This window comes from Aegilops tauschii, chromosome 5, assembly GCF_002575655.3.
Source record: "Aegilops tauschii subsp. strangulata cultivar AL8/78 chromosome 5, Aet v6.0, whole genome shotgun sequence".
Classification (NCBI taxonomy): Eukaryota; Viridiplantae; Streptophyta; class Magnoliopsida; order Poales; family Poaceae; genus Aegilops; species Aegilops tauschii.
Genome location: NC_053039.3, coordinates 400,697,901 through 400,710,398, shown reverse-complemented (window position 1 = coordinate 400,710,398; position 12,498 = coordinate 400,697,901). Strand labels below are relative to the sequence as shown.

The 12,498-nt window shown below is 47.0% G+C and overlaps 2 protein-coding genes across 2 annotated transcripts; both read right to left on the bottom strand.

Moving 5' to 3' along the window:
• Positions 1–1,510: 1,510 nt before the first annotated feature.
• Positions 1,511–9,689, bottom strand: LOC109772596 (uncharacterized). Its single transcript, XM_020331279.2, has 3 exons — positions 9,403–9,689; positions 4,219–4,430; positions 1,511–2,230 (listed from the first exon to the last, which is right to left on the bottom strand). Exons 1-3 carry the CDS (start codon positions 9,548–9,550, stop codon positions 1,655–1,657), a joined length of 936 nt encoding a protein of 311 aa, XP_020186868.1. The 5' UTR covers positions 9,551–9,689; the 3' UTR covers positions 1,511–1,654.
• A 547-nt stretch (positions 9,690–10,236) lies between these two features.
• Positions 10,237–12,157, bottom strand: LOC109782753 (subtilisin-chymotrypsin inhibitor-2B). The gene has a single exon (XM_045229019.2). It carries the CDS (start codon positions 12,073–12,075, stop codon positions 11,782–11,784), a length of 294 nt encoding a protein of 97 aa, XP_045084954.1. The 5' UTR covers positions 12,076–12,157; the 3' UTR covers positions 10,237–11,781.
• Between the last annotated feature and the right edge of the window lie 341 nt (positions 12,158–12,498).

The window sequence follows — 12,498 nt, the reverse complement described above, 5'->3', positions numbered from 1 at the left end:
CTCGTTGGTCGTCGAAGCAGGGTCGAAGTAGTGGGTTGCCGGAGACAGGAAGGAGCAACCGTGGGTTGTCATTCATCGGAGCCAGGGGTCGCAAGTGGCGGTGTGGATCCGATCTAGGTCTGGGAGGGGCAGCTGTGGGTCGCCAGATATTGGGAGCGGCGCGGGCACCCAGCAGCCGGCGGATGAGATTGAACGCTTCGGTGCGGCAATGTCGAGCGGAACGGCGAGATTGGACGCACTAAACTTGGGACTCAAGACCTTTTTATAAGTTCAGAACGTGCGATGGAGTCCGTGTCAGAGACGCCTGCGGCGGTGGTTATGAGACCAGGTCGGCCCCGGCGGCTGGTGCGCTTGAGAACAGGGGAGCAATCGAGCGGGGAGGAGACTGCCGTTTACTTTTCACCAGGCCTAGCTCGGTTTCGTTGGGCCATGTGGTGCACTGAGGCCCATCTAGCAGAAAGGACGTACGTGTAGAAGAAAGGCTTGGAACTCCAGCGAACGTAAGAAACACGGAAAGAACGGATGGTACCACCTCGAATGTAGAAAATAATATAGATGAAAAAACAGAAAACGTAAATTCATGAGAAGAAGCGTATTATGACGGTGAACCCACGGAGTCAATCCCTCCTAACCTCCTAATAACGACATATATATGAGAAAAAGCGTATATATATTGTGCGCACCTCCTTCACAATAATGGGATCATCCCTCCTAACCTCCTAATAACGACATAATTAAGCAACATATCCGCATCACCCCTCACTGCTGTGTAACCAAACAACTCTACTAAGTCATCATCCCCATGAATTTTAGCCAACTGTAATGAGAAAATTTTAGCCAACCCTAAACGGATCTCCCTTGTTTGTTTAAACTCCTATTGTTGGGACACGTGGTACGATACTCTAGTGCCAAATAAAAAATTCAACCGCGCAACCAAGATCATACTGCTGGGGATAGATCACGGGATCGGGTTTACCGCTAGAAGAAGCAGTCACCGCAGCGGAAGTAGAGTTGGTGATGCGTATAACCAATCAGCGGAGTTGTCTCCTCCTTGTGTAGACGATCTCCCGCGAATAGTTTCCCGCGGATCCCTCGAACACTGCCTCATGAATGCCTCGAACGGTTCGTCCAAGCACCGTAGACGTACGAGGAATAGTTTCAGGCAGCGGACTGCCAGGTTTGGTCACACGGCATGGGGGCGTGGGGAGTGGCATCGACGGCTGTGTGGGGTGGAAAAAGATCAACCCTAAGAGGTGCACCCACTCCCCTTTATATAGACCTCCAAGGTGGGTTCAACACTTGTGGCCCACTAGGAGTCTACACCCAATTTCCTCTCGGATTCAATCATGTAGTTATGAATCATACAAATCAAAGCATAAGCAATGGCAAGGAAAAATTAAGTATGTCATAAGCAACATATTAACATAGACAACTAATTAACCTAGCCTCAACATATACATAATTTCCTAACCCTGAAAACAAAGACACATAGTTTTCTTAAATGGAAAGATTCATCAGCATGTGGACCAAATATTTAGTACAATAGTTTGATTACACTCTAATCATTGTCACAAGTCGATGACTCCACATTGCCTAAGTGTGTCGTTAATCCCATTGTCTGCTCATCACAGACACAAGTACGGCCCGACAAACCTTAGCCAGGAAAGCTATTAGGCAGCGTCGACCAAGTCACCTTCACTGAGATAACTACAAAATCAGTCTTTATCTCTCGAGCATTATGCCCATTGGTCTTCGCCTTAAACGTACAACAAAGTTTTGACTTGGAACTGGATGACGGGGCGTGTACCTTGAATTTCAAACGTATGAAAGACCTCTCCATTACCGCAACCACATACTTCCTCAAGCCATAAGACTCGGTAACGATGCCATCGAACAACCGAATCTCTTTATAGAACCTGCTGGTAAAACATCTGAGAGACATGTTGAAACTACCATGCAGTTCTGATATAAGAACCTCTACTGTTGCCTCGACCGCGTTGTGAAGACATGCTAAAGTCATGTCGACCGCACCACCACAGTCGCCACGGATGTTAATTGTGAACGGCCGATTCCATGTGCTCGTGAAGCAAAATTCTATTGCGCCGTCGATCAGTTGTAGGTCATCTCTTTCATGTCTGCCTCTTTTGATCCTCATGTCATACTCAATTATTGTATAGTTCGCCAACCCTATCCCTCGCCTAGGGCCACTAGCCATGCAAATGAGAGAACCCTACATAATTGGTATTATAATTAGTAGCTCTTCCTATTAAAGTAAGAAATATCGAAAGCTAAATATTTCCATTATGATGCTTCATTTGTAAAAAAACATTTACTTAAACCTTACAACTGATAACCAAGATCTTTGTCACATATTAAACAAAATGGATACATAGTGTATAATGGCGTGACTCACATAAAATGGCCCAACATTTGGTTTTGTTTCAAATTCAAATTATTTATCTACCTAAGCCTATACGAAAATAGAAATAATGAAGCGAGTGTTCTAGGTTGGGATCATTAATGTTATGTATTTGTATATGCCCATAAAGAGAGGGAAATCAATTTCAGTGAAGCAAATAGGAATCCAAAACAATTCAACTCGATTTGGTCTGGGATACATCATACTCCATTCGTTTCATAATTTAAATTTGTCTTCATAGTAAATCGCGTTCATAATAATATAGCACTAACTTGTACAATCCAATGCATTATACTATTATTCTTCTACTCATGCACAAACTGATCACATGGGGAAGTATTTTTCAGTTGGTAAGACAAAATATTACATTGGCCCAATACCAAAATAGATAATTGTGGAACAACAACAACAAATACTTATTTCTTGTTATTGAAATTTCAAGAGTGAAAACTGAGCTTTATGTTTACCATTCCCTCCGTTTTTAAATATAAGTTTTTTTAGATATTTCAATACGGAGTACACATGCATGTATATAGACGTATTTTAGAGTGTAGATTCACTCATTTTGCTCCATATGTAGTCCATATTAGAATCTCTAAAAAGGTTTATATTTAGGAACGGAGGGAGTACATAATTCAAGAGCACAAATAATACAAAATTCATAATCTATCCCAATTAATGAAGTAAAAGAGAATACTTTTTGCAGTATTCCATCAATTAAATGTACTGTTCGATGCATGTGTTAAGTTTACCTATATTTTAAAATGAATAATGCAATTTTAAAATAAGGAATCTACTTAACCCCATGAATAGCAAGCTCCATCTACTTAATTATGTACAAAAACATCTAGTATCTGGCTCCCAAAATATTCCATACCATCTAAATGATAGACTCTTTGGGGGCGGTTTTGCCCTTGTGGCATGGTCCATCTAACGACCCATGTCGCTGAAACAACCTCCAATGCTATCCAAACTAGATGATACCCCGTCTGTTAATACGTGAACTGGTTGCAAAATATATTGCAATGAGATTTGGTTGTATAAAATGATATGAGAACTAAAACTGTAAATGCACCATATTTGTATTTGATTATTGTATAGTAGAAAACCATTTAGATGGGTATGTCACATTACTAATATGCACGGTAGCATGTTGAAGTGGGCCTTTTCTCATGCATGATTGTATGTTGTGGCAGGCCCTTTTCATGCATGGTTGCATGTTGAGTTGACATGTTTTGCATGTTAAAAGAAATAGATTAGTGGAGATCACCTATTCAGTTATATAGGATATAGGATGGGCGGAAAATGCCAATGGAGGCCGAGCTCCAGGGAGCTCGGTATTTTTCAAAAGTCATATTTCAATATTTTTTTTAAATCCATGAAAACATATACGTTTTCTGCACGAACGTGTGAAAAATCATTTGATTTTTTTAGGCTGTACAAAAAATAATTCCGGACCAACAACAAAAAATATTGGCTCATCTTAGAAATACATTTTTGGCTTTTTTCTGTATGCCATGTGTGAAAGTATATGGTTATGAATTTTCGCACATACATAATACACATGTGTGTGATTGTTCACAAAAAAACATTCAAAAAATTTCGCGCTTTAGAAATTTGGTTTTCAAAACGAGCTCCCTGGGGCTCGGCCTCCAAAAGGCTGCACCCATAGGATGTGTGCTTTTAATGGGCGGATTCAGGACTATAATTAAGGGGGTTAAACATGCAAACCTCAGTACTAGGGGATGTTAGGATGGACTTATTCCTTGAAATAATTCCACCTGAGTATGTGTATGCACCTGCGCCACAATGATGGGATCATTCCTGCTAATATTGACGACATAATTAAGCAACATATCCACTTCGTCCCGCGCAGCTATGTATCCATATAACTCTACTAAGCCATTATCCCCAGGAATTTTAGCCAACTCCAATGCGAAAATTTGCAGCATGTTACAACAATCTTTCATGCCCTTTGTGGGATCTGAAAACATCATTGCCTCCAACCGAGCTTCATAAAAAATGAAGTTATATTGTAAGTTTATATCTAAAATTAGCGCGGTAAGTAGCTACATGGCATTAGAAAGGTAAAAACATGTCGTTTGAGGATTACATGGCCCTATCTGAATTTTTCCTTTTTATCTACTAAGTAGAAACTATCTATGTTCATTTCACAATGAATTTTGCTCCGTCGAAAAGTTTTTCTTTAGGAACGTGTCTAAACAATTTTGTGTGTGCATCGTGTCTGCACAAATTGTATGTTCTTTTTTATGTTTGTATGTCCTCATTTATCCCTGAACATACATCACTTGTCATCTATTTAAATGAGATTGGTGCTCTATGATAAGTTAACTGGATGTTCTTCATTCAGTGGTGCAGCAACTCAATACCATATAGTATCACCGCATGCAGAAGAGTTTGGAGGAGAGCAACCTTCATTCTTCTACGTTCTAATGGGTATGAGATAAAACTGAAGTCTCACCTACAAGCATATGGGGAAATAGGATTAAACCAGTTAGGAGTTTCCACTGAATGGGATAAGACTAAGGGTCATACTATAAACTCACCTTTGTATGACAAAAAGGCAGGTATATATGGCCAGAAGTCAAGGAAAAAGCAACCTCATGAGGTGCTAGGGAAAAACAAGATGTCCAAATATGGAATCATAGCACCCCAATACACTGCAGCTATTGCACTGCAACAAGGGATGTATGTTGAGAAAAGCTGGTATTAAGAGCATCTACAGCCAGACACCCCGAACCCGCCTCAAATATTTGGGCAGACGGCCCGGTCATTGACCGGTAACAAAAAAACCGACCCAGATGGACGCCTCAAACGGGCCTCAAACGTCCAGGTTGACTGGCACCCCTCATATCCAGCCCAAATGTAGGGCGAATATGGGGGCGCCGAGCGCATCCGCCACGTCAGACCCGACCCACACTGCCCCACCCGACCCCACATATATTCCTCCCCATTCGCTCCTCGGACCAAACCCTAGCCACTTCACTTCACTCCCCTCCGCCACCCAAGCTCCCATCCGGCGATCTCCGGCCTTCTCCAGCATGGCGGGCAGAATATCCAAGTCCTACACCTTCAGATCCGTCGACCCCGAGCTCATCCCACGTAGCCCTGAGGAGGAGATGACCGTTCGGCTTGCGCTCCGCAGCTCCCGGGAGGAGGCCACCCAACGGCAGCGCTCGGACTCCTTCCGTCGAGAATCCATCGGCTGCGCTCGGACTCCTTCCGTCGAGAATCCATTGCGCCCACCCAAATGCCGCATGGATCCGGCACGTGGTGTGGCATCGCTGCCTCACCAGAGGCGATGCAGTCCATCTGTCGTCTGAGCGCGGTGGCCGACGCGCAACCCCCCCGTTGGCTCACCGAGGTGGAGGATGCACCATGGGCGTCGTCCGTCGCAAACATGGCACGCCCCCCCCCCCTCCCCGAGCAAGGACAGCGACAGCCCTCGCGGCGACCGACGTTGGTGAAGTGGAGTCGCATTCTCCGGCACCCTGTATGGCGCACCAGTCCGGGCGCCGCAACCGCGTTGTGGTGGATGTTGTCGGCTCGTCCCAGGACGGATCCATCATCAATCTGACGTCCACCGCAACCGTTAGGGTTCCGGACTCCGACAAGGAAGAGTAGGGCATGGGAGACGGCGGCGCCTTGAGTCCCATAAGCTGGCTCGTGTCCCGTGTCCTACTCTACCTCGCCAACAACCGGACCAACACTCTAGGGACCGCAGCCGGCCGCCGGACAAGGGCACAATGGAGTCGGACAGGCTCCACTTAAGATTAGGTTTACCTTGCATGTAATAGTATGAATTTGAGGTTTCTAAGTTGAGATATCCGTCTGTGGAATGGATTATTCGAGGCGTGACCGGTCATTGTCCCCGGACGGGCCGGACGCGTCAGTGGGCGTTTGAGGGGTCAGATTTGCCAAGTCCGTTTGTTTGTAGATGCTCTGAGCCTACAAAGCTAAGCAGGAGAGATGCTTGAAGACCACCAGGGTGAGGAGGGACAATTATAATAACTTAAAGAGCTACATCCACAGCGAACCAGGTATACTCTTTCCTTTGCTAGCCTTCTAGACTGTAGAACTTCACTTGTCACAGCTATAAGGCTTCAGGTGTGGACTAGTTCAATCTGATTCCGGTTAGGTAAAATTGTGCACAGTTACAAATCCAAAAGTTTCTATAAAATACGTATGTAAGAACAACATTGACTAGAAACAATAATCTTTCCCTAATAATAAAGCATGGAGTGTCTCTGGTCGTCCGTCGCGTCCTTTTGCAGAAAATTCCCACAGTCCATCTTTAAGTGAGAACAAACCATTTTTTGCATTTTACACAAACCTCCCTACTTTTTATACTAATCAACCCGCAGTTCATATTTAAGTCAGCCGAATCATTTTTTTGTTTTAACAGAAAACCTGAAGACTTTTCGGTTAATCAATCCGTGGTTTATCTAAAACAAAATTATACATATCTTTTAAACCGTAACTTCGATTCTAACATGTTATATATGAAATTTGATTAGAAAAATGTGTAGAATCTAAATATGATGCTATTTTTAGCTGCTAAATACTACTAAAATATTATTTTTAGTGCAAACTTAATATACGTACCAGCGGCGATCCGAATTGCAAATAAACACCCATTTAAACCAGACTGAGAGAAAATAAAATATCGATAACCACACATGTACACCTCTGAAAAACCTCGCCGGGAAAACAACATATTTCTCATCTTATTCTGAGCGAGTGTGCGTGCGCATGAGAGAGAGAGAGCAAGAGAGACGCCTTAGGACTAACCACATTTAAACGTGTTTTCTTTGTGTGAGCACTAGGCCTACCGTCGGCAACACAAATGTGATGCCATGTGAAAATAAAGGACGTGGACCTATTAGGGTCTTGAGTCATGATTATGGGATTAAGAGCGTGTGTTATTTTCTCTCCCATTACAACGCACGGGCATTTTTGCTAGTCTATAAAAAGGCATCTCCAACGCTGACCCGTAAACCTCTCGCATGCGTCTGGACAGCGGAAGCCATCCAACGTGGGCCTGTATTGGTCTACAGCATGGTCCGGACGTGATTTGTTCCGCAAACCAGAGACAAACGCGGGGCTTTGCGGGAGTCCGGACCGCTCCCAGGCCCTCTTCTGACCGTCTTGGCCCACCTAAACCACCCACCCACCCTTCCCGCGGTTTCCATCCAACGCGACACGCAGCTTACCGCGTCGCATTCATGTCGGCCCAGAGCATGCATCGGCCGACATTGATGCCGCGATTTGACCAGACGGGAAGGCGGCGCAGACGGACGCGACCTCTCGGGCGTTGCCGCCGCTTCAATGCGGACGCCGCGTCCCTAGAAATCAACTCCGGCCGTTGTGCCGCATTGAAGCGGGCTAACCGGCCCTCCGCCGGGCCTCGCTCTAGCGTCGTCCAGAACCGCACCACCCCGAGCACCGCACAATCTTCTTCCTCCTCTCCGAGCCCTTTCTCCTCTTCGAGCCCAGCGGTGATGCCGAAGTCCTGGTTCTCCGCGCCAACAGGCGGCAATGGTGGAAGTTCATCGTCAGACAGATCATGGCGTCGCCGCCCCTGCTCAACTAGACCAGCCGCATCCACAGCGGCGGGCTCTTCCTGCAAGGAGGAAATTGTCATCTCATCCAGTGATGAGGACCAGCCACAGCAGCGGCCCCGTCTCCTCACGAAGGCGGCTCTGGGGGACGAAGAATTCGTCTGTCAGATGGGTCCAGCGGCACCGTCACCGGCGCGTGTGAATGAGGAGCCACCGTCCCCGCCGCGGGTGCGCTTTAAGCGGGAGGCGACATCCCCACTCCGGCAAGTGAAGGACAAGCCGACGTCCCACCGTGCAACCACGGCCTCCACAACGGCGGCCGTGTGAAGCAGGAGCCGACATCTCCAGCGCCTCCGCCGCGGGAAGGACGAGCCGGCGTCCCCCCTGCCGCATGGCCGCTACATGCGGGTCGACGGGCCCTCGTCACCACCACGATGCCACTGCCAGCAGACGAAGGAGGTGCTACCCACGACCACCAAGGCGCGTGGCCGCATCCTCCACTACCTCGGAGGCGGTGGTTTCGGCGGTGCCTCCGGCTCTCGAGTCGTGGTATCCGAGGCTGAGCGCGCGGCGCGGAAGCAGGCGAGGTACGACTGATAAAATGTCGGTCGTCGCTCCGTGTTCACCATGACGGACGTGGCACCGGAATGGGTCCACAACGACCCGGACCTCGCCGCGGTGTGGGCGCTCGACCGCTCCGTCACCATCACGGAGACGGCCGCCAGGCGCCGCCGCCGCCTTGACGGCGAGCTCCCCAAGATTGGCAAGGAGTGGTCGCTTAGTGACTGCTCCGCCAATGCCGACAGGGGCATGGCCGCTGCCAGCGCCTTTAGCAGTGGCCAGGGCGGCCCTTCGCACCACGCAGTAGGAGGCGGAGTGGCTCCTCGGCGACCGTCAGGCAGCCACCGGACAAGACTGCCGTGAACCTCCGACATCCTTGCGCCGCTGGAGGGACGACGATGACGAAAACGGCGGCACAGACGCTGACGGCGGTGCAGCAGGACAGGGCGGCCACGCTTACGTGGTGGTCATCCGATATAGGGTTTAGTGTTACTTTAATAGTTTTTAGTAAAACGGTCAAAATATCATCCGTTTATGTAAATTATATTAGAACTTGAATATATTTCGTCCGGTTTGCATGAATTTCATCCGGTTTATTAATTTTTTTTAATGTATATGACTATGGTTGGATGGCGTTTTCCCGCATCTGTGCCCGTGGACTAGTTCCCATCCATAAACGGATGCGGGAGAAAATTTACAGGTTACAGTTGAAGATACCCTAAGCACGATCAAATATTGACGTGGAAAAAGGTGTAACAATGGCCAAGAGAAAAAAGTCGCATACATGTACGAGCGATGAATAAATAATAGGAAAAGAGATGAGTAGTATTGATCACTTACTCTCGCTACGGTCTGCGACACGATAATCCCTTTTCCAGCCGGAACGACGGATGCCCCTGTAGATAGAGCCATCACGGTGACTGCTCTGTGGAATACCATTAACTTCCACGGTGTAATCGATGTCGCTGACTTCTTCTTCGTCCTCCATGATCAAGATTTCAGTCGTACGACCCTTGCTTGCGCTCCTTGGATCTTCCACACTGCCACCGAGTTTCCCATCTGTGGCCTCGGAGGAAACACGACGGACAGGCGGGACGAGTCGTCGCGCAAGCGCTGGTGGCCACCAGCGAGATGCCATGGAAGAGAGGAGGCGTCGCGAGGGAGATGAGAGGCGGCGCATTGGGGTGGCGACGTTAGGGTGTCAGAGGGGGCGTAGAACGGAACGGGGGATCTGCATCTGAGGGGGCAGCGGCGGCGGCGGCGAGGAGTAGTGCTGTACCCTACGGGGGGCTCTCGCATCTCACGGCGTATTGACCGAATGCTGCGGTGGGATTAGTTGGCTTGGCTTATTATTAACAGATTTCTTTTGCGATACAGGCTTATTGTACGTAGCAGATTAGAGTATAAATTTCAAAAAAAAAAGATTAGAGTATGATGGTCATGATCGTTTTCTTTTAAATGTGTGCTCGTATATATTTTAGGTCCACTTAAATGATAGTATACCAAAATTTACACAAATATAAACATAAAAGTTAAATTTCATGAAGCAATACATTTTCCTTTTTCTAACTTTTTGCGGAAAGACAATGACCATATATTATATAGTATTAAAATACGGGTCGTGCTACGTGTCGGCCGATCCGCCGCCTCGCGACCCGTCTGATTGTACGAGGAGAGTCTTCTTTTTTTTCTCTAATTTCCTGCAACAATGCCCTTGTTGCAAAATCTCTTCTTCTCTAACTTTCTGCAACAGGAGTCATGTTACAAAAAATCTTCTCTAATTCTCTGCAACAAGACCTCTATTGCAAAATCTTCTCTTCTCTAATTTCATGCAGCAAGACCCCTGTTGCAAAACATTTTCTTCTCTATTTTTCTGCAACAAGACCCTTGATGTAGAACTTCTTCTCTATTTTTCTGCAACAAGACCCTTGTGACAAAACCTCCATTGCAATAGAACCCAAGATCTTCAGCCTCTTCTATGTATTCCTGCAACAAGACTGTTGTTGCGAAAACATGCAAGAACACCGACCTTGCAACAGAGAGAGCACCCCGTGGTCTCTACAGCACCCGTGTTTTTACGACGGAGGAAGGACGCTAGTGCCCGCCTCCGATGTGGTGGGGTTGCAGCAAACATGCTTGTTTGACAAGAGGTGGGGATGAAATTCATGGAAAGAGGCAGGGCGTGGAGAGAGAGAGAGATACGAGATGGGAGGGTCAGCGCGCGTGAGAATGCGTGGTTTTTTGAAACAGGTGCCTAGTTGCAAGAATCGGAGTATAGAGCGCTCTGCATGGTCAGATGAGATCCAGAAAGAGGTTGCGGGTGAAGGTTTGATTCAACTCATGGAAAGGAGAGATAAATATATGCGGCCATTTCGGTGGAGATAGGGATGAAGGAGAGAAGCGATGCGCTGTCCCATCAAGACGCGTGTCAAGTGTAGCACATGGTGGATGTGAGAGAAAAGATCCGCCAGTTGATCACTAGCTTTTCCTAGAAAAAGCCCTTGCAAAAACTTTCTTAGAATAACAAGAAATTAGAGGCAAGTCCTTTAAGAAAATGAACCGTCTTCTTTCTGCTCCATCTGAGCTCGCCGTGACTCCATGAGCAAAGCTAGCTCGGACCTCTGTCTCATGCAACCTTGCTGAAACTCAGAAGTTTTTTTTTCTTGTAGGGGGAAAAAACTTTCATTACTCAAGGAGGCCTCTCGGCCTTAACCAAGTTTACAAGAAAGTCCGGTCCTCCTACGAACCAGACTGTGTACGTGGGGTGCTACGGCCATACGCGGCCAACTCATGACTCGCGGTATTCTACCAACGGTTACACTGCACGAATACAAGCTCTCTAGCATGACGGCGTGCTAAGCTGCTAATCACTTCAACAAGAGAGCGGTGTTGTGACCTGTCTGTCGTTGGTGCTTTAAGCATCGCCACCGCCTCACTGAAACCCAGAAGTTTATACAAGAAGTTCCTGAAAAGTCGTCAACATAGACCGACATCCTGGAGAAGCCGACACCAAGGGTGCCCAGAAGATAATCCAACTCCGCCCAAGCATATAGGAGAAAAAAAACTCATAAAGAAAAGATGCAATATGAAGGATCCAAGAGCTAGCACAAAACCCATGACATCTATGCATTGATCCATGTGGGGCGGGCGTATATGAAATTATTCGTCCATGTATACCCTTGACAAAAATAAATACTTATGTTTAGACAGGTAGCTTAGCTAGCCAGTGTGGGGGATCTCGGCGACGGTGTCAATGAAGATGCGGACGCGCTCGGACCTGTAGTCCTTGGTGACCGGCGAGCCAACGGGGAGGACGACGATGTCGGCGTCGGGCTTGTCCTTGAGGATGATCTCCTTGGCCTTCTCCACGCTCAGCCCTACCACCTCCGGCCACGACGTCTTCTCGTCGGTGGCCACCTTCTCCGAGCAGCTCATAGCCGCAGTGGCCATGATCACTATGATCAGACCCACCATGATCGCACTAACCCCAGCAGGACCCTTTTGAAACCCCATGGAGTAATACTTTCTTGTGTGATGTGTTTGCCCAATCAACGTGCTATGTGTGATAGCTAGCTATGTGATCGATCCCCGAACAACAATACTCCTATTTATAGGATAAATATACACTGGTATATGCGATGCTAGTACTAAACTGATCGAGCTGGATCAGTTGACGATCCATGATGTGAAATTAAGTATCTGTCCCGCGCATCGAGTCGTTGACCAGCTGGCCCAAATTAATGCTGGCTAGCACGCATATGATGGGAGAATATCCAGTGATATCAAGACTCACGTGCTCCCATGCTACCATTTCAAAAAAGTCAATTTTAGATGTTCAAAAAATTCTGAAAATTGTGAATGTTCACAGGAAATGTATCTACAACCGCTGAAAATTTCAGGTTAAAAATCGAAATGTACCTTGAGAAACAAAAAAGA